The sequence below is a fragment of the Mytilus galloprovincialis genome, chromosome 3 (assembly GCF_965363235.1).
Source record: "Mytilus galloprovincialis chromosome 3, xbMytGall1.hap1.1, whole genome shotgun sequence".
Lineage (NCBI taxonomy): Eukaryota > Metazoa > Mollusca > Bivalvia > Mytilida > Mytilidae > Mytilus > Mytilus galloprovincialis.
The window spans coordinates 99,936,373-99,960,160 of NC_134840.1; the positions used below are offsets into that span (position 1 = coordinate 99,936,373).

The following is a 23,788-nucleotide window of genomic DNA, read 5'->3' on the forward strand; positions in this document are numbered from 1 at the left end:
TACAGGATAATAAACATTTATCAAAGCAGTGGGAGGTTTAGCCAGCTATACAATTAGGTTAAACCCAACATTTTTATTTTGGTAAACGCCTGTACCAAGTCAGGAATATGGCATATTTTTGTATGTTCTGTTAATAAAAAGCGTTTGATTTGATCGGTTTCTGATCTTCCCTATTTTGAATTTGACTCGGATTTTTAGGATTTTTGTTACTATTTTAATCCTAAATACAGGATAGAATATACAAAATACAGTGTAATGAGATTAATTTCCTACAACAATCTGCATGTCTGAAATGAATGGACTATGACACAGACAAGGTCAGTGCAGGAATAGCCAGGAGCATAACTTTGCATAATATCAGACTGAAACAAAATTTGAACTTTTAAAAAAGGGTGGAAAACTTATTTGCCGGACTTACGTGTGAACAGACAGACAGAGTGCAAACCTAAAGTCCCTTTAAACTTCGTCGGTAAGGGACTTAAACACAGTATTAGAGATATACATGAGTCAGTGGTGGTCGTTTGTTGATGTAGTTTATAAAGTGTATCTCGTTTCTTGTATTGGATAGTGATTAAACCGTTTTTCCTGTTTGAATGGTTGTACTCAAAGACATTAATGGTATTCTTTATATCTTTCTGTTTGGTGTGAGCCAAGGCTCCGTGCTGAAGGCAGTACTTTAGCTTTTAAATGATTTACTTTAACAAATTGTCACTTGGATGGAAAGTTTATATCTGCTTCTGACAAGGGGAGGACTGCTGTTGCCTATCGCAATCAAAAGTATATCCTTAAGCACCGTCATTGGGGTTTCAAGCAGATGAACAAGTTTCCGTCTTTATAGATAATAATTCAACTTTGTTATTATTTTTTTTTAATGTGTGCACTGCTCGACATAGAAATAATGATGGTTATAAGTAAAGAAGGAGAAAAAATGGACTTTTAATGTGTTTTTGTTATTAATGCTATTTCCAATTGTTATTATAATATCTGTCATGTTATATACTGTACAATGTCTCATGTTTGATGCTTATACTATCATAATTGTTAATTGTAAGTGCCCCCTGTAGGACCCCTATTGGAATAAAAAAAAAATATCTGTATTCATTTGATTTAATATATATCTATTGTTGCTTAGTGTATGTATGTTGAACTATTTTCTTTTTTGTTTAAATTGTGTAGGTCTCAAAAACTAACTTTTCTATTTCTTAATATTAAAATACAAAATTAAGACCTTCACATTTCAACATTTTATTAATATTTCTACTTTTTGTTCAAATTATTACAACTGCCTTTTACTTAGGTATGAATAAATGCATAAAACTTGTAAAATAAGACTAGCAGACAGATATGGACAGATTTGTGGAATGATCGGACTCCTTAAAACCTGATGTATTTCTGGCTTAAAAAAACACATCTCATTCAGGCATAAAAGGGATAATCACTTAAGTTATAGTTTTAAATGCCAATATCTATTTTCTGATTTAAATTAGTCAAAACATACACATTTAGTTTTTATACACTTGTGTTTTAATCTATACACAACACATTTTAGATATAGCAAAGTTTAATGTTTGAGAAATATTCATCGCAATTAAATTTGGTCATTTTGTTCAACTATGTTAAGTTTTTCTGACAATTAGCCAATTGAAATTGTTCTACTTGTGTTATCCCTTTAAAGGTATAACCATTATTATTGCTGTCACAATATGCATAAGAGTGTCTGGGTGAGCTTTACAAAATGGAGAATAAAAGACCATTACTGCAGATAAACAGAACAAAATAACTAAAAGAAATTAGCCCAAAAAAAAATATATAAAAGAATAATGCTAAAATATAAAGGATACTGTAAATTCAGAAATTATTGCTTGCATTTATTAGTGAAATTTTAAAATTTTACACTAAAATGCGATTTAAATTTTAGTGATATTGAGAAAAATCCTTTTAAATTCATTCAACAAATTTTAAAATGCGAGTTGAAACTATTGGGATAACAACCCTGCGGTATTTTTCGCAATAACAAAAACTTCGCAATAATTTCTGAATTTACAATAGATTATAATGAACAAAAATAGAAGGAATAGAGAAATCATTTAAGAATACAGGCCCGTAGCCAGGAATTTCCAAGGGGGGGGGGGGGGGGGGGGGATTTGGACTCACAAACTCAACTTTAACAGTCACTATTCGAACAGAATGTTGACTTTAACAATGCTTAATTGTTTTCAAGGGATGTTTGTTGGAACCCCCCGAACCCCCCTCTGGCTAGGGGTATGGAACATAGAAATGAAGGACCTCCAACCAAATCTTTAAATGTCAATTCACTGACACAAAAAAAAAGATATTCTGTTAATTGTGTAATGTCCATATGGTAAATAATTTTCATATTTTCAAAATAAGGTTACATTTTTTATTCATAATTTAAAAGCATCTTTATGAGTGTTCACATTTTTAACATCACATACATAAATACACATACTGCCTGCAATAAGTAAATCAACTTATATGAAAATAATAAAAACATTAATCTAATATATCCTGTAGGCATTTTATCTTACTAAGTTTTATTCTTTATTTCAGTTATGAACTTTTAATGTAGCCCTGATAAATGAATATGAATTTAAATAATAATCACATAATAAAAAACTAGAGCAAAAATTCTAAAAAAAGCTCTATAAACAATAATAAATATACTGACTAGTCCATCCATCTGAACACTAGTTTATGTATTATTTTTAGCACTTTCATGTAAAATTTTCTATTTCATATGCTGTTCTTTTACCAAATTATAAATATAATTGTTTCAAAAGAGGAATGACAAATCATTCACTACATTTGACATTCATATTCTGAAGCATTCTGGGTTAAATTGTCAAAAGATTGTTAAGGGTACCACATCTGCTGTACAAGTGAACCATTGATTACCAAAAAGTAAGTCAATTTTCAGTAAAATACAGAAAAATTCCATTAAAGATATTGATGTTTTACAAAACTTTAACAATATATTAAACCTCAATGATGATTATGACACCAACCCTGATGACAGAAAGTATGGTCACTTAGTCTCTATATATTCAACTACATATTTTTTTTTTTGGACAAAATGTTAACCAAATACTTGTAGGTCATCTGTATCCTAAACAATTGATATTCAACCAACCTTGTACTGAGAATTAATTATTATTCCTTTGATACAATTTATTAGTTTTTGTGGATAAACCATGAATTTAAATGGTAAACAAAGTGCAAAATTTCTAAAAGTTTTATGCATACTTTAGAAAAACCATGAAAATAAAATTTTACCAAAATTGGTATTCACAAAAATAAATGAATCTATTTGGTTTTTATTTCACATTGATTCTACAGCTTGACTCTAAATTCACACTTTATCATCAATAAGACTGTGGCATACTTTGATAGTACACTTATGAAAATAATTTAAATCATTAACTATGTATCACTCTTTACACAAATTGCATTGGTTGTTTTCTGAAACTTTTATTTTATATTCACCATGACATGTTAAAATTTAAGACCAAAATTTGAAAGACAAAAATTCCAAAACCAAAACAATTGCAATACTTTTTTGAAGAAAAAAAACACAGGTGGTATCAACACCGAAATGTAGGTACAGATGTCTGACTAAATTGCACCCAATTGATGTATTGGACATTCCAAAACAGTGACCCATACATTATATATGAAAAGGCCCTCTATGGAAAAAAATGTACTTTATAATTTTGTCTAATAACATTCTTAATAATAAATAACAAATGAATACATATTTCTTAATTTTTCTAGAATTTAAAATTGATACCATAAATCATATGGAAAAAGGAGATAAAATTAATGAACAATAACAAATTAAACAACAAACAACAATACCTGATATCTAAATTGCACAATGATTATATTTACTGGCTTACAATGAAAGTACCCAGAATGCAATGCAACATTCAAACATTGCAACAATGTACCCAGAATGCAATGCAACATTCAAACATTGCAACAATGTACCCAGAATGCAATGCAACATTCAAACATAGCAACAACGTACACAGAATGCAATGTAACATTTAAACATAGCAACAAAGTACCCATATCTCTATGTTAAAATTCAGATCATTAATAAAATTTACCATTACACTAATTACATTCTTGCTTAGCAACAACATACTAAAGATTCAAAGTTTACTTTCATAGAAAGTAACCAATTACACAAATCCAATTCCAACATTTACACAAAGCAATTCAAAACCACTTGATTTCAATACATACATTTAACATGTATTCACAAACAAAATAGATATTTAATTATTTACAAACTATTAGAGCTAATTTCCAAATGCTTGTAGATTGAAACTTTGGTTGACTTGCTATGTTTGTATGAACATTTGCTCAAGCATTATCATAAAGATTGACATCTTCAAACAATATAGATTGGGTCTTTTTTCATAGTCTTGTTACATGTACAATATGGTATTCTTAACCTCCAGAATAACATCCAATCAAATTAAAGTATAATTCAAAAAGGTTTCATACACCTATTCTATATTGTATGCATATATGTCAATCTTAATTACAATTCTTGAGCAAATGTTAATACAAACAAAGCCAGCAAACAGGCCAACCAAATTCTCAATTTACATGAATTAGGAAGCTAGCTCTAATATATAAGTCACTTAATGTTAGTTTGATCCATTGGCATATTGTTTTAAATTCATAGATTTTTTAATCTCAATTGGCAAAAATATCTTCTGATCCAAAATAAATCTTACTGAATTTTGGGTTAAACAAGTGTGAAATCAAACTCACAGAGTAAATTAGCAACCTGTGCAATGTGTTGAGGTAACTAAACAGGAAAATGCAGATCGTGAAGTTTAAAAATATTATCAAGAGTTCCATAGAGCCCTCTGTCTCGCATGTGATTTCTGCTGTAATGTTTGCACAGGAGTCAAAACTTAAAATGTTACAGGGTGTACAAGTTTGAAATACAAGCATTGTTTAATGGATGTATAAGTTTCAATACTAACATTTGTCAAGGGGTGTACAAGTTTCGAGACTAACACTTTCCATGAAATACTAATGCCAAGACTAACAATGTTCACATGGAGTACAATTGTTTAGATGTATATTGTTCACAGGTCGTACAAATGCCAAGACTAACACTAGTCATTCATTCAGGTGTGTTAATCACATTCAAATACTATTGCAGTGAAATATGTTCATCATTTGTCTTAATCATTAGAAATTTTAATGAATTAAAAGGTTGCATTTTTATATTAATGAATACTGTCGTATTATGCATCAGAATTCTTTTCTGAGACAGATAAATGTCTTTAAATGTGATGACTTTTAGCTTAAATGCTATCTATTGCTTTCAGCTTAGAATATATCTTCCATTACTAACACAAGGTTATGTAAATACTAAATGAAATAACACCATCAAATATTAGGGGGTATTGTCAAATTATTTCAATCAAAATTGCGAGATATTTTTCTATGGCATTATGCATTAAATACAAGAACTTTAAAAATATAACACACTATTTAAAGCAATGTGTTTACCCTGGCAAACAATATAAAAATATAACTGTATGATATTATGCACTTTACCGATTATAAAACAGAACAACTATTATGACAATACTTAAAATTTCATTGATTGCTAAAGAGTTCACGATTTTAAATTTGTCTATCAAACAAAGAAATATTTCAATTAGTTTGATTTGTTCAAGATAAAAATTAAAAACACAATGTCATATGTGGATATTTTTTCTAACAAACCACAAAAATTTGGTTTCACAAATATTATTACTTCATTATATTATAAATAATTGTCATGCATGATTGAAGAAAAACATCCTTCTTAGAAAGTGCAAAAATTAGTAGTTATATATATGGTATTAAACAAATAAGTTACAATAAGATATGAATGAAAATCACAACGTAATGTATTACATCTCGGACAATGTGTACAAAATAAGAACGAAGACAATAGATTGGTTGACATAAAAATGGCGGGAAGAATCTCAATGGGCAAGAGACAGCTACATCAAAAGCTTCAAATCAATTGATTGATTGTTGGTCTTTAACACCACTATTGGTTTTGTCATGGTGGTCAGTCTTTATTGGTGGAAAGATCCTGGCATTGTGGTCAGTCTTTACTGGTGGAAAGAGCCTGTCATAGTAGTTAGTCTTTACTCATGGAACAAGCTGTAATGCCAGGAGAGAACCTTAACCTCCAGCAAAAAAACTAGTCAATAAAGATTGAAGTAAAAAAGACCTGCTATGTACAGGGTTCAAACTCACAACCTAAATGTTGACAGAATATTGAACCAGTAAATAAACTTCTTAGACCATTCTGCTGCTGAGGTCACCTCAAACCATATTGAAGAAATGGATAAAATTGGATATTTTTGTTTCATTTTCCTCCTGTTTTAAAATTGCATTGATTTTGAGCAAACAAATTAACATTAATTCTTTGATATCTTTATCAAAGTTTAACGTAGGAAATTATCAATTTTCCCATCACAAACTGTTTCCTATTTCAGAATTGTTGGTAAAGAAAAACAATGTAGGATTTTCTGTATCCCTGCCTATACAGAGCAATTGGAATGAAGATAGAGAGGTGTCAGATTATTCAATGTTGTCCTGGAATATCAACTGAATAAATGGAGGATCTAATAATGGTGTCGCACAGAATGGACAAACTGTCTGGAAACCTTGACAACCATGAGGGACAGGAACTTGTGACCAGTATCTGAAACAAACACAAAAAATATAAAATTAAAAACAAAACAATCAGTTGTAAGAAACACCTTCAAAGTTAATAAAAAATACAATATCTGAATAATAACAGAAAGTTTAATCCCCCTCACCCTACCCACTACCCAGTTGCTGAAATTAATGGTTTTGAAGTTCATCCAAACAAAATTAAAACACCAGGGAATATTTACCATGATAAGTTGCTTTCAAAAACATATTTTAAAAAATGAGAAAATAAGGGGGCCAAAACGTAGGCTTATCGTACCTTGTCCTTTGCTAGGTATATGCATTTTTTTTATTAACATTTTTGTGTAATGTTTTATTTTCACTCATTACTGCCAAGCTTCTGATTACATATCGTCCCTAGCTTCTAAAAATGTTGTAAATTACAAATTTTTCATGAAAATAAAATCACACAAAAAGGCTTTGAAAATTTTGGCAAAATGCATGCTTCCAAAATGTCATATGTGAACTTGAACATTTTTGTAAATAGCAGTGAAATAAAAACTTTGACATTTTTGGATTATCCAAGAACTTAAATTATTTTCACAGAAATAAAGAAATGTACAATTATTTTTTTCCCAAAGCCGTTCTACAACGATTTTCCAGTTTTCATACAACATTTTGGAAGCAAACTTTACAAACAACTGACATTGGCAATTTTGTAATTTGTCTTATTTCACAAATTTTGATTGGTCTAACTGTGTGCTATTTTGTAATACCAAAGATTAGCTCCCACCCAGATCATTGGTGTCAAAAAGTATTTTTAGCCATAAAAGTCATATACAACATTTTAGAAGCCCAGCGACAATATATATATATGAAGTGAAATTTATTTAAGCTATTTAAAACAGACTGAGCTTCATATATGATATATGTCTGCAATGTGTCTCAAATAAAGATATATAAATAAAACAAATTTTGCCATTATCTAATAAATCAATTAACTTACTTTGCTGTGTTTTTAGATGCCATGTGACCACATGGATTATAGCAATGAGTAGGAAGGTCAGAATCTACATACACACTTAGTTCACATCCCATCTTTAACTTTATAAATGGACCATCCTACAATAGAAATTATAGATTATATGACATCTGGACCAGTCAGAAATTACATAAAAAAATGTATGAACTACAAGCTACTGCATGTACTGCTCACTGAGGATACCCCTGCTCAAAACTACAAGCTACTACTCATTGATGATACCCTTTCCCAAAACTGCAAGCTACTGCTCATTGATGATACCCTTTCCCAAAACTGCAAGCTACTGCTCACTGATGATATTCTTGTTCAAAACTGCAAGCTACTGCTCACCGATACCCTTGCCCAAAACTGCAATCTACTACTAACTGATGATACCCCTGCTCAAAACTAAAAGCTATTGCTCAATGATGATACCCCTGCCCAAAACTGCAAGCTACTGCTCACATATGATACCCTTGCCCAAAACTAAAAGCTACTGCTCACTTATGATACCCTTGCCCAAAACTGCAAGCTATTGATCACTGATGATACCCCTGCCCAATACTGCAAGTTTACTGCTCACTGATGATATTCTTGCCCAAAACTGCAAACCACTGCTCACTGATGATACCCCTGCTCAAAACTACAAGCTACTGCTCACTGATTATATCCTTGCCCAAAACTGCAAGCTACTGCTCACTGATGATATTCTTGTTCAAAACTGCAAGCTACTGCTCACCGATACCCTTGCCCAAAACTGCAATCTACTACTAACTGATGATACCCCTGCTCAAAACTAAAAGCTATTGCTCAATGATGATACCCCTGCCCAAAACTGCAAGCTACTGCTCACATATGATACCCTTGCCCAAAACTAAAAGCTACTGCTCACTGATGATACCCTTGCCCAAAACTGCAAGCTATTGATCACTGATGATACCCCTGCCCAATACTGCAAGTTTACTGCTCACTGATGATACCCTTGCCCAAAACTGCAAGCTACTGCTCACTGATGATAACCCTTGCCCAAAACTGCAAGCTACTGCTCACTGATGATAACCCTGCCCAAAACTGTAAGCTACTGCTCACAGATGATACCCTTACCCAAAACTGCAAGCTACTGCTCATTGATGATACCCTTTCCCAAAACTGCAAGCTACTGCTCACTGATGATATTCTTGTTCAAAACTGCAAGCTACTGCTCACCGATACCCTTGCCCAAAACTGCAATCTACTACTAACTGATGATACCCCTGCTCAAAACTAAAAGCTATTGCTCAATGATGATACCCCTGCCCAAAACTGCAAGCTACTGCTCACATATGATACCCTTGCCCAAAACTAAAAGCTACTGCTCACTGATGATACCCTTGCCCAAAACTGCAAGCTATTGATCACTGATGATACCCCTGCCCAATACTGCAAGTTTACTGCTCACTGATGATATTCTTGCCCAAAACTGCAAACCACTGCTCACTGATGATACCCCTGCTCAAAACTACAAGCTACTGCTCACTGATTATATCCTTGCCCAAAACTGCAAGCTACTGCTCACTGATGATATTCTTGTTCAAAACTGCAAGCTACTGCTCACCGATACCCTTGCCCAAAACTGCAATCTACTACTAACTGATGATACCCCTGCTCAAAACTAAAAGCTATTGCTCAATGATGATACCCCTGCCCAAAACTGCAAGCTACTGCTCACATATGATACCCTTGCCCAAAACTAAAAGCTACTGCTCACTGATGATACCCTTGCCCAAAACTGCAAGCTATTGATCACTGATGATACCCCTGCCCAATACTGCAAGTTTACTGCTCACTGATGATACCCTTGCCCAAAACTGCAAGCTACTGCTCACTGATGATAACCCTTGCCCAAAACTGCAAGCTACTGCTCACTGATGATAACCCTGCCCAAAACTGTAAGCTACTGCTCACAGATGATACCCTTACCCAAAACTGCAAACTACTGCTCACTGATGATACCCCTGCCAAAAACTGCAAGCTACTGCTCACTGATGATACCCCTGCCCAAATATTTCGGTAAACAGGAATTTGTGAAGTGATGAAAACGCATCACACGGTATAGCTGACTTATATACACCCTGAAACCACATTTCAGAAATTCTTGTATTGTAGTTCCTGAGAAAAATGTGACGAAAATTTCAACTTGGCTATCATCCATGTATATGTAAAATGATACGAGTGTTAGGTTAACAGGAAGTTGTTAAGTAATAAATCTGAAAACGAATCACATGGTATAACTGACTCAAATAAACCCTCAAACCAAATTTCAGAAATCCTTGTATTGTAGTTCCTCAGAAAGATGCGACAAAAAAAATCATGGGAAGGACTGAAGGATGGACTGATGGACAGACAGAGGTAAAACAGTATACCCCCACTTTTTAAAGTGGGGAATTAAAAATAAAGATTCTGTAGTTTATTTCCTGCTTAAACATAGCAGGGACAAAAAAGGGAAAATATAACAAGGGAGAAATAACCAACAACAAGATGAAGGAAAAATATCTGTTACAAGTAAACCATATACATACCATTAGACATAGAGGACAGGTCCTACTATCATCTTTCTGTCCCCACTCATGTTGACCATGAACATGCCCACATTTGAGATAAACATATGGTTGTTTATCTGCAGCACCCAATGTTCCTTTACTTGGTAAAACAAGAGTCATTAAACCTACAGGACACTGAGGACGGCCAGCGTTTATAGTCTCCACTAGGTTTTCAAACTCGTGTTCGCTCTAAAAAAGGATAAAATTGTGAATTTATATACTGTGAAAGTACTTTTATTCATGGGTACCAATTTTCGTGGTTTTAGTGGATGACTTTATCCATGAATTTAAGAGTCCAACGAAATAAAACAACCATTGTCCAAATCAAGACATGGAAAGATCCATATGTAGGTTTGACTACTGATATGATCTAGATAATGTTTTGAATTACGCCAAATCTGAGAATACTTTAATAGCAGTCACAGAACTACACCTGCATGCATGATTATACCCATTTAATCTTTTATAAAATAACCTAAACTGTACAACTTTTTATTTTTTAATTCTCATAAAAAATATTTTTGATGGATGAAAGTCAGATGTCCGGTATTGATATGATAAAGAGTTCATTTTATATCCTCATGGTTCTCGTTTATTTAGGAAATAATAATTTCATGCTGGGCTTGATTTTGATAAGAATTATTTGACAATTCAAGATACGTTTATAGCATTTGTTTATGATACTGATTTCTTTATGTGACATGTGTATGGCCTAATTAACACATTTGATGGTCCTTAATCTGTTGAACACTTGATCTTGGGTTAATTACTGTTGTCACTACGATTTACACGGGTCAATGTTTACTTTGCAATTTCCTTCAATCCAAACTTTGTCTCTAAAAGCTTTAATTTTTTCATTTTTTTTTTAAATCCACGCATTTAAAAACCCAGGAACATGTAAATATTGCTGAAATCACGAAAATTGATACCCACGAATTAAAGTACTTTCACAGTAATCTATCAATAATATGCAGTCTTGAGTCATGTTTTATTAAAAAAACACACTTCTTTATATATCATCATATATAGCCTTGAAAAGGTTTTCAAACTCATGTTTACTTTAAATAAACTCATCACAGATACTAGGATTAAAATTTTGTATGTCAGAAGCCTGATTCACTGTTTCATCTACAAAGCACTCCAATCAAAAAAAAAAAAACAGTCAAAATACACTATCCTCATATTTAGCCTATGGAGAGGAAAAATAAAAGAAGATAAAGATAAACACACATGAAACATAAGGTTTGAATAAATATATATAGATATTTTTTTTTTCTTTGAATTCAACTTACAATGACTTAAAATGTATAAAACCATTTTGAAACCTTTACCTTAAAGTTAAAATGATAGTGTGATTCAGGTTTTCATCACAATCCAGACAAATAATTTTATCTGTTTAACTAGTTGCCGTATTTGTTATTAACATACAGATTTATCAGATAGGTAAACATTACTGACAAAGGTCTAAATTATTTTGTTGCTGACTTGTAAATACTTTTTAAGATAAATTGTCATTAAAATACAAACCGGAGATGCAACTAATCCCATGGCAGATCTCCATAGTAAAGTAGCTCCACAAAGATCAATCAGAGTACCGTCATATAATATATTATCTTCTTCTGTAATCTATAAATAGAAATAATTAGAGTCATATAATGCATTGTCTTATTCCTTTATCTATAAACAAAAATTCGTAAGGGTTCCACGGAACCCGGTGTCTCGCCTACTTTTTCTGTTAATCGCAGACTCAACAAAAATGAGGAAAAACATCAATAAAAATTTCCCTCACGATACTGTCTTTTGATTGAAAGAAGCTTCCAAGTTTGGTAAAAAAATCCAGGATAGTTTATGAATCTAATAAATGTTTTATAAACTTTAACTGCAGACTGTATGTAATGTTAACTGGAAGAAAAACTAAGTCCATTTATAAGTAAAATACGGAAAAAGTGAATTTTTTTTTTACAAAATTTACTTCTGAATAATATCTTATGATCAGAAATAACTTTTTGTCTAAGTTTGGTAGAAATCCAGGATAGTTTAAGAACATTATAAAAATTTTAAAAACTTAAACCACAGAGTGAATGTTTTGTTTCTGGCAAAAAAACTAAGTCCATTTATAAGTAAAATACGGAAAAGTGAAAATTTATTTTTACAAAATTTTCTTCTTGATACTATCTTATGATCATAAACAAGCTTCTGTCCAAGTTTGGTAGAAATCCAGGATAGTTTAAGAACATTATAAAAATTTTAAAAACTTAAACCACAGAGTGAATGTTTTGTTTCTGGCAAAAAAACTAAGTCCATTTATAAGTAAAATACGGAAAAGTGAAAATTTATTTTTACAAAATTTTCTTCTTGTCAGATACTATCTTATGATCATAAACAAGCTTCTGTCCAAGTTTGGTACAAATCAAGGATAGTTTATCAAAGTTATTAAAATTTTAAAAACTTTAACCACAGAGTGAATGTAATGTTTCCTCGCAGAAAAACTAAGTCCATTTATAAGTAAAATACGGAAATGTGGAAATTTATTTTCACAACATTTTCTTCTTGATACTATCTTATGATCATAAACAAGCTTCTGTCCTAGTTTGGTACATATCAAGGATAGTTTATGAAAGTTATTAAAATTTTAAAAACTTTAACCACAGAGTGAATGTAATGTTTCCTCGCAGAAAAACTAAGTCCATTTATAAGTAAAATACGGAAAAAATGGAATTTTATTTTTACAAAATTTACTTCTGGATACTTTCTTATGATCATAAACAAGCTTCAGTCCAAGTTTGGTGGAAATTCAGTATAGTTTAAGAAAGTTATTAAAATTTCAAAAACTTTAACCACAGAGTGAATATTTGTGGACGCCGCCGACAACGACGACGCCGACGACGACGGAATGTAGGATCACTTAGTCTTGCTTTTTCGAATAAAGTCGAAGGCTCGACAAAAACAGTTATGATAAAACATGAATTCAACTGTCCACCAAAATAAATGGGGAATGTGTCCATGAGACACAGATGATGTCCCCGCTTTTACATATAAAGTTATAAAGAGATATAACTGAAAAATGGTAAAATTGATGCTATCCATTTTTGTACTTGATTTTGCAGTAAATTGCATTGTGTATAAGTTCCATAGCATTTGGTTGAGGCAAACTTAAGTTAGAGAACAGATATGAAAATTTCAGCAAGGTTTCAATTTGTAAATGAACATAACTCTGGAATGATTAAAGGGACACAACCAAAATCAAAAATTTGATCTGTATTTTGTGGTAGTTAGCATTGTGTATAAGTTTCATGGCATTTGGTTGAAGCAAACTTTAGTTAACAAAAAAAAAATCAGCAATTTTATTTTTCCATTTGTAAAGGGGTATAACTCTAGAACGATTAAAGTCACACCACCAAAAATCAAACTTGATCAGTGTTTCCTGGTAATTAGCATTGTGTATAAGTTTAAGGTGGTACACAACACCTTGACTAAAATAAATTTGGCTTGTTTAATTTTCATAAAATTTTGACAAAATATTTACTTTGACCCTTTGAAAAAACTGTAAAATTTCAGAAAACTTGAACCAATCACTTTCTAGGATAAAATTGGTAGGATGGATAGCAGTTTGACAACACTAATTTTGATCATTGAGAAGCTTAATATTAACTTCCTTAAGAATACAACGTTATTAAAACGATTAGATGATTTTACAGAGTTATCTCCCTGTACTGTTAGGTACCACCTTAATAACATTTGGATGAGGTAAACTTAAGTTAGAGAACGGAGACCAACTGGGAGACTTACAGACATGGGTTAAACTGAATGTTCCCTCATCAACTACAGCAGGGGCATAAAACATAAACATTGCAACTGCCAATTACAACAAAATGATGTATTGCTATATCATGCTTCCACAACATAAATGTTATAGGTATGACAAAACTGTTCATAATTTTTTCAAATGCTTTAATTTTAAAATACCAATTTTAAAACTTATAATTTTTTATTTGATAACAATATATAATGATCTAAATTTTTCACAACAATATCATTCATTCTAATCGTATATAACTTGTGAGCAATTTATTTGTTCAGTGTGTGTTCACTACTGTTAATGTCTTTTGATTGAGTTAAGCCATTTCAATTGATATTTTATAGTGTGTCTTTCTATTTTATGCTGTTTCAGATAAGAGTGAAGGTTGGTACCTATTTAAACCTGCTGCATTTGTCTGCACCTGGCCTAAGTCAGGAATCTGATGCTCAGTGGTTGTCGTTTATTGATATGGTTCATAAGTGTTTCTCATTTTTTGCATTTTCGTATAGAACAGACTGTTGGCTTTCCTGTTTAAATGGTTTTACACTAGTCATTTTTGAGGCCCTTTATAGCTTGCTATTCAGTGTGAGCCAAGGCTTTGTGTTGAAGAATGTAGGTTGACCTATAATGGTTTACTTCTACAAATTATGACTTGGAAAGAGAGTTGTATCATTAGCACTGATCCACATCTTCTTATATCTTATTGGTCTGCAACTAGTATTAGTTATTATTCTAGACGAAGAGCCTCAACAGCAGCACCACCAACATATATCTCTCTCCACACACCAGGGGAGGCAGTCGCATTAAACCCACAGTGAGGCTTCACTTCTTACCTGATTACTCTTTAAAGGAGCTGATCTTGATTCTCTGAGTGGATAGACAGCACCACCAACAGATATCTCTCTCCACACGCCAGGGGAGGCAGTGGCATTAAACCCACCATGAGGTTTCATTATAAAAACACCATTTGTTGTTAAACCATCTATCTGTTCTCCCAAGTACCACTTTACTGCCTTTTCCTATAATTAATTGACATTGGTTTCATGAGTACATAAAATATAACAGTAAATTCAAAATTATTGCAAATAAATTTTGGTCAGAAATAAAACACATATATTTTGAATTTATCAAAAATCGCAATAATTAATTTTCTATTTCTGTCTATTTTTTCAACAATTACAATAATAAACAATCAGCCTGCTTTGTAATGTCTCTTTTCTGATTGTGACTTTGCTGGCAACCTCCCCTCAGACTTTGTGACATCGCTAATCAGGTCTGCTACATCTTAAAGCCTTTATAGAAGAATTAAGGAGTTTCTGATCAGTGTGATATTGGTGAACATGGTGAAGGGAAGGAGAATAATACAGATTTTTTCAAGTTTTTTCATCCATGCGAGTGAAAAATTCTCCTCACTTAAGTTAAAAATCTCTTCTAAGGAAAAGTCGAAAGGTAATTATGGCATTAAATTTTCTTGGTTTCTTCTGAATTTCTTATTGTGATGTCAAGATAAAAAGTTACAATGCCTCATTATTTCACATATAACAGGGATTCCGCTGGCGATCGCCATTTTCCCAATTTGTTAATAATAATTGTGGCGATTAAAATTCATCATTGGCGAAAGAATTTGGCGAAAGAAATATATTATACGATTTATTTTTAGCCATTTTGTTTATTCACATTTTTCGGGTTTCTCGGATTTTATCTTATCAGACAATTAATGTACTCGAAATTCACCTTGAACTCGTTAATATTTTGACAGAAAATCAAAAATCAGCTGATTGCATTTCGTGATATCGACAACAAAGGACTAATTAATAAAGGTGTTGATTGTATTGTTTAACAAAAGGGTTTGGTTAAATGGTGTCTGACACATGTCACAAAAAGATAATATATTAACTACTTTGCGACGCACGTGTTCGAAGCAAACTTATGACGTCTGCTCTCCTTCTTTTAATGATAGTCCAAAAACGAAAACTGTTGTTATGACGAAAAAAAATAGAAGCAAGAAAAATCTCTGATTTAAAACTTGATCATTTGACTTTGATATAGATAATTGATTTTTGTGTGACACGACATGTTTCAAGCATAGTTTTACATCTCAACTTTTTCATTTACAATGGTCTAGAAAACTGTTGTTATGAAGAAATCTTTGCAAAAGATTTGGAACAACCCCTCGAAAGGGAGTAACCCTTCAATGCATACCTACACCTTAAATGAGGGATCAATTCTGGGTGATAAAAGATTTTGTTTTGTTGTAAAAACCACTTCATAATCATAGACCAAAAGGGTACCTATTTTTCTTTTGAAGAAACTTTCCAAAAGAACTGTATATCGTTCTTTGTATTTTATGGTCAAAACATGTCCAAGAATTTTGTTATATTATGGGACTGATATCTTCTTTATTGTCACAAGTAAGTGGTCCACTCTATTAGAAAAGTTGTTCAAAATATATGTATAATAAATTTTCACCCTTTTAAAAAAAATCGGGCTTTTTAATAGTAAATGTTTAAAAGTGTTTATTCATTACAATGTAGACTCTAAGATAAGTTTTACAGAACAATCATAGACAATGATGGGGCAAACTCATCTTATTTAGGGGGAGAAAAAAGTAAATGATAAATATATAATGTTACTTGGCCAAAAAAATAACAAAGTGGTGAAAAAAATATTGTTTTGGCGAAAGAGGTGCTGAAAAAAATAATTGACACAGGGGAAACCCTGCATATAAAGAACACAACTTTCTGCAAATCTTTGAAAAGGAAGGATAACAAGAATGTGTCAATAGTACAAGGATGCCCCACTTGCTCTATCACTTTCTATGTTCAGTGGCTTAGGCTTTCATTTTAAAATTTAACAGACTCAAGTAGAGAAATATCCATACACACTTGTTGCAGTGGTGAAATCTGTATTATTTATAATATCACGCTTGTAACACCTTTTTTTGTTAAGTTCTCAACCAAATATGATTTCAGATGTGTACCTACCCCTAAGAAAATATTGTTGCCAGAATCAAACCCTGCAGCATAGATTCTAGCAGTGCATGGTGGATCTCTATCAACTACAATTCTACATGAAAACCGTGATATTGTACTCTGTGTTATATTATCTGTAGCCAGCCTCTCATTTCCAGGAATGGTATCCATGACAACAAAATCAATTGGTGTTTCTGATGATCTTCCAATCTGCAATAGAAATATATCAATATAGGTACCAAAACATTACATACTCTTATTCAATGTGATTACCCTTTGATTCTAAGTAAGAAAATGCATTTCTGTTTTGGGAAGATTACAAGAAAATTACAACAAGATCCATTCAATTACAACTTTAAAAAAAAACAACATTTGTTTATTTTTATTTTTAAGTATATTTTTTGTAATTAATATTTAATTACAAATTTGTGTATCTGTTGTAAAAAAGAAGTAAATAATAAGTTAATAAGTCTAGAAATATAGATTACATCAATGCAACAAGTATGTTATGATATTTCTTTACTCCAGACAAATTTCAATATTTATAGCGTGCGGCTTGGCAAACTTTTTCAATAATTAAAATTTAACTGTTGGGAGTGGAGAAATAATTTTTATTCTTCCGTTTTAAATATTTGCAAAAAGTTGTGTTCTTTATATGGACATCATCAGACTTGGTCACCTTTTTCATGACGTCACAATAGGAAAATTCAAAAGAATCAAAAAAAATTTGACGTCATGATTAAATTTTAACCAATCATTTGACAAGAACAGATCTATATATCACTATATAGCTAGTGCATGTAGTGAGGAGAAATATGTGAAAAAAAGCATAAAAATTATAGAAACAAACAGTCAACTGACCTGAAACATATCTGTGTCAGCATCATGTTTGTATTCCACTATCACAGCCTGGTTTCTAGACAAGGTGTATGTCACAGAGTGTTGATGTAGGTCTTGTACTGCCTTAAATGGGAAAAAATAGGAACATGATTAATGTTGTTTAGTATGTTAATAACCAATTGATTTTAATGTACAGCCTTACCTGCCAACTTTTCGGAATCCCCATAGGGGTTTTGCATGCAAGATGGCTGTCATAATCCTAAAAATCCTTCAAGGGGGGCTTCAAATACAGTTTAATGTTGTGTTTTGGCTTCTTCATACTTTTATAAATAAATTTGGTGTTTTTACTGTCTCTTGATTGGTTAAAATTATTAGTTTTATTTTCAATGTTGTCAATTTTGATGGTGACACGCCCACTCTGACATTGTGTATTCATACGCCAACATGTGTGTACGTTGTTATTGTTAATATAAAGACTTCTTTGAGCCTAATTTTTTATAGAAATTTATTTATAATGAATGGCAATAATATATTTTGATTTTATTGAACCATAAAACTAATTTTTGACTCTTCACATTTTACATAATCCACTTCGCGGATTATTCAATGTGAAGAGTCAAAAATTAGTTTTATGGTTCAATAAATTCAAAATAGATAATAGCCATTCATTAAATAAGCCTACAGTCATTGTAAAATTAATTGTTTGGTTCAATAAATTCAAAATAGATAATAGTCATTCATTAAATAAGCCTACAGTCATTGTAAAATTAATTGTTTTGTTTAAAATTGTGGACAAAATTGCTCTTTCAAAATTTCAATTTGGGACCCTCCATGGGGGAAATCCCCGCAAATAGTGACAGTTGGTAGGTATGTTTAGCTGATATACTAAAAGAAGATGAAGTGTATAAAGACATCTACTTTTAGTTTGAAAACTGTATGCTACCCTCTAGATGTTATTTGATTATTTATGTGGTTTTATTGCTGTCTTATATACATGGTCTTACCAGAATTTCATTTATGAACATGATGAAGCTAGTAAAATGAAATTACTTATAAAATGTTTTTTCTTCAGTTAAGTCATGTAAGTTATATCAGGTATACAAATGAATATGAAAATAAAATTTGTTGAATTTATTATTAATCTTTATATATACGTACACACTTAGTACGTACTGTAAGATCATAAAGTACCAAAACGCGATCTAAATGAATACATTTTCAGGAAATTTAGTCCACAAATTATGCTTGAAAATTTTTAACAATTTTAAGAGTGAACATTTTTGCGACAAATATTCAGATGCAATTTTCACAATAATAAAACCATCCTAAAATTTTCTGAAGATAGTCTAAAGTTTTTTTCAAGATAAATACTGGCATAAGCTTGTGATTTACTCTGGCTCTGTGTGTAGTTAACAGGGTTCTCACTTAGGTGAGTCCATGAGTCCTGGACTCATCATTTTCAAAACTGGTGAGTTCAAAGATATATATGCTCTGACTCTGTGTGTCATTAACAGGGTTCTCACTTCAAGGTGAGTCCATGAGTCCTGGGCTCATTATTTTAGTTACCTTAGCGGAATGCGGGTTTTTAACAATATGTTTCCGGAATGGTTTGACACCATTTCCTGTCTGTTTTTTATGTAAGATAAATTTACTCTTTCTTCTTCCTTTGTCACCACTGGGTAAGTGTCCATTGTAACTAAAACAAAAAATTTAAAACAAATATAACACATCTTATCTAAACAATCCAAACTTTACTGATTAATGTAATTCATATATATTCCACAGGTGATATAGCGATTTACTGCTGGTTTTTTTTACATAGAAAATGTTAATGATTTTTGTTACAAAATACAATCATAATTTCATGATTCCACAGCAATTTTTTAATTTACCAATACCTTTCATCAATTACAAATTGCAACTATTATAACTGTGGTGCTGTGATGATGAAATTAAAAAAAAATGCAGCTAAGTTTGGAACACTAAAATCGGGTATTTGTCTAACTAGTTGAACAAACAAATGAAAACTTGAATCTAAGTTTGTTTGCCCCAAAAAATGTGTGCATTCTTACACTTTCGCATCTGTCACATTTTCAGCTTTTTTATTGATTTTGTGTAAAATGATTTTGCAATAAAGTTGCAGCTGATGTATTGCAGTACATACATGTATGTTGTTTTCATTGTTTTGCAAATTTGAAATTAAGTGACATTCTCCATGTTCTGACAACATTTTTTGAGTTGAACAAATTTTAATTATGTTTTGGTTATTTGAATAATAGTTGGGTGTAAAGGTGCATTGGGTGCATATGTACCTTATACCTGCAAACTTCACATGTACTTACAATGTAAATGATCTATTTGTTAATAAAAAAACCTTACCCTAAAACAACTAGCTTTCCATATTTGGTGTAAGATCTAAGGGCTCTTGTTGAAGGGGAACTTTGTAAAGGTGTTCCTGTGTGAACTTTACCCTAAGACAACTAGCTCTCCATATTTGGTGTAAAGTCTAGGGGCTCTAGAAGGGGAACTTTGTAAAGGTGTTCCTGTGTGAACTTTGTAAAGGTGTTCCTGTGTGAACTTTACCCTAAGACAACTAGCTCTCCATATTTGGTGTGGTCTAGGGGCTCTAGAAGGGGAACTTTGTAAAGGTGTTCCTGTGTGAACTTTACCCTAAGACAACTACCTCTCCATATTTGGTGTAAAGTCTAGGGGCTCTAGAAGGGGAACTTTGTAAAGGTGTTCCTGTGTGAACTTTACCCTAAGACAACTAGCTCTCCATATTTGGTGTAAAGTCTAGGGGCTCTAGAAGGGGTATTTTGTAAAGGTGTTCCTGTGTGAACTTTACCCTAAGACAACTAGCTCTCCATATTTGGTGTAAAGTCTAGGGGTTTGAGAAGGGGAACTTTGAAAAGGTGTTCCTGTGTGAACTTTACCCTAAGACAACTAGCTCTCCATATTTAGTGTAAAGTATAGGGGCTCTAGAAGGGGAACTTTGTAAAGGTATTCCTATGTGAACCTTACCCTAAGACAACTAACTCTCCATATTTGGTGTAAGGTCTAGGGGCTCTAGAAGGGGAACTTTGTAAAAGGTGTTCCTGTATAAACCTTACCCTTATAAGACAACTAGCTCTCCATACTTGGTGTAAGATCTAGGGGCTCCTGAAGGAGAACTTTGTAAAGGTGTTCCTGTGTGTGTTTACTTTACCCTTACTACATTTTTGTAGCTCTCTATATCTGGTGCCAGATCTAGGGGCTCTAGAAGGGGAACTTTGTAAAGGTGTATATGTGTGAACCTTACCCTAAGACAACTAGCTCTCCATACTTGGTGTAAGATCTAGGGGCTCTTGAAGGAGAACTTTGTAAAGGTGTTCCTGTGTGAACCAGTTTTTCACTTGATATATCAGCAATGGCAGCTGAAATAAAAATAAGTGGAAAAATTAAAAACTAATTGTTCAGAGAACAATTGAAGGTCTCTCCACGTCAAAGAATGTAGTTAGGTTTACTCAATGTTAAAATTGGCATCCAATTATAAGTTTCCTCATACCATTTTATACTGCAGATATCGATAGGATATATAAATGGTTTCCATCTATTTTTGAATGAAGGGAGATAATGTGTTTCTTCTGGTGAAGTAAATTTCACTTACAGGTCTAATATGATAGCTTCTTTCACACTGATTCCAAAACTAAATAGTTTCTATACTTTTGTATGTAGAATGGGAGATAATTAGTCACTTTCGGTTTATCGAAAGTCATTTCTAGTCTTGAGTCCCGAATTTAAATAAAGTAAATCCTGATGTCCCGAAATCTGAAAAAAAACGATTCCCGGATCCTGAAAGGGTCAATCCCGAAATCCCGAGCTTAAAAACACCCGATCCCGGAGTCCCGATAAAGGTCCTATCCCCCCTCATATATATGTTCCTGAACAGAACCAAAATCGGAAATGTTGATGTATTTCTGTTTCTTTTTTCAAACATGTTTCAATTAATTAAAAAAAATAATTCATACAGATTTTGTCCCCTTTCACAGTGGGTCTCATTGGGGTCTAAGCGTGACACTGGATTGCCTATTTTTGTAAGCGTGACACGTGAAAGTCAAATTATTATACCGGGAAAAGAGGAAATGAAGTCTAGCAGGAAACAGGAAATGACAAAAAGAAAGAGAATTGCTTGTGTACATTTTTGTACCTAGTGTAAGCGGGATACTGGTATCTGACAGGGATCAGAACCACCCCCATGCCTGCCTCATATTAATTATGGTATGTAAAATGTATTTCTATTTGTGTCTTGTAATTATAAGAATTGTTGCGTTATGATATTAAGTGACTTTTGATTTTTGATCCTTGGAAATCATAACCTCATGTTGATGTGCAGTGTCTTTTGTGTAAAATTTAACTTTTGTTCAATATTTTCAGGTGGTTATAGATTTTGATTGAGACTATGGTAACAGTTGTGTTCACATTTACCATTCATTATTTTACAAGCCAGTTTGTATTTTGTTATTTTCCATTTCCTCTCATAGAACTGTTTAATTTTGTGATAGTGCCATCACTTTCACCAATTAACTTCGCTTGTTGTTGTTTCCTCAACCGGAAGCACTCAAATACGGTAGATGGCGTGGTTTTGATTTGACTGGTTCCAAATTCGCTTGTCCGTGAACTCTCCACGCGTTTATCTAGGGAACAGAATATTTCCGTAAACAAACAAAATGGACCTGATTAAAGGAATGATCAACCCTGACGAGTCTTGGAGACTTGGAAATGCTGATCTCATTCAAGAATTCGCCACTTTACTGTGGGTCGAGAAAGGCGAAGATGATCTAATGAAAAAAGTTACAAGTGCAAGAATCGTGTACGAACTTTATCAACGTCTTACAGGAGAAAATGAGATGGATGCAATGAGAAATGAAACCATAGCTAAGATTGCGAAATGGGTTAAGGAGCATCCAAAGGCCACAAAGGAAGAAGTGTCAAAGGAACTTACAAAACAAATTACATTGTTTGCGAAAAAAGTAGATCAGATGTGAAAATAGACAAACGGAACACTTGGACTTTCCACAAATAATACATGTTGTACCTCAGTGATAATTTTTATTTATGCTAACATTTTCATTCATACTCAAGTACAGACCTAGCTACCAACCATGGGAATACCTTTGTTAAAGAGAGTGTGGTACAGTATTCGACAATCAATTGATTCAACACATTTCTTTAAAAGAATCCATTTAGACAGGGACAACACTTACATTTTTAAAAATTATGTAGGAAGTTTTTATCAAGTTTTCGTTTACATCGCACTAATTAATGCACAGTGAAGATGGACATTTCACTAAATACTATCATTAATTGGGACACAACTAAATATTTTAAGAAGACAGAGCAATGACATGTACCTCACACATTGTCCATGTTGTCAAAGAATATTTAACTGACAGGAACTTTTTTGTTAAAATAATATAGAAATTCATTTATATACATGTACATGTACAAATGTACATAAATTGTAATCCTTAATATATATACATTGTGTACCTTGAATATTTATACAAAACAACTTTAACTTTTAGTTTTGAGTTTAAACAATATTTTACATGCATGTGTGTAAACAATGTTAGTTTATTAGTTTCTGTTTTTCTAGTTCATTAAAAACATTTAATAGATTTTTATTCATATTATTAGCAAATAATTGGTTCAATAAATATAAAAAAGATGTGGTATGATTGCCAATGAGACAACTCTCCACAAGAGACCAAAATAACACAGAAAATAACCTACAAAGTATAGGTAATCATACAGCCTTCGACAATGAGCAAAGTTCATGTAAACCTTCAACACAGAGCCTTGGCTCACACTGAACAGCAAGCTATCTGGGCCC

The 23,788-nt window shown here is 32.3% G+C and overlaps 1 protein-coding gene across 1 annotated transcript; it reads right to left on the reverse strand.

Moving 5' to 3' along the window:
* Positions 1-1,229: 1,229 nt before the first annotated feature.
* Positions 1,230-22,537, reverse strand: LOC143069524 (protein pellino-like). The gene is made up of 10 exons (XM_076244203.1): positions 22,381-22,537; positions 21,215-21,329; positions 19,483-19,612; positions 17,938-18,039; positions 17,089-17,286; positions 14,938-15,123; positions 11,833-11,931; positions 10,285-10,494; positions 7,712-7,827; positions 1,230-6,754 (listed from the first exon to the last, which is right to left on the reverse strand). The coding sequence occupies exons 1-10, from the start codon at positions 22,385-22,387 to the stop codon at positions 6,631-6,633; spliced, it is 1,287 nt and encodes a 428-aa protein (XP_076100318.1). The 5' UTR covers positions 22,388-22,537; the 3' UTR covers positions 1,230-6,630.
* Positions 22,538-23,788: the final 1,251 nt, after the last annotated feature.

What these genes read in the sequence shown, in the direction of transcription:
- LOC143069524 (XM_076244203.1), bottom strand. An exon ending in GCAACAATATTTTCTTAGGG is followed by an intron (nt 15,124 to 17,088) that starts GTAGGTACACAT and finishes AATTAATTATAG; the next exon opens with GAAAAGGCAGTAAAGTGGTA. An exon ending in CCTGTCCTCTATGTCTAATG is followed by an intron (nt 7,828 to 10,284) that starts GTATGTATATGG and finishes TTTCTATTGTAG; the next exon opens with GATGGTCCATTTATAAAGTT.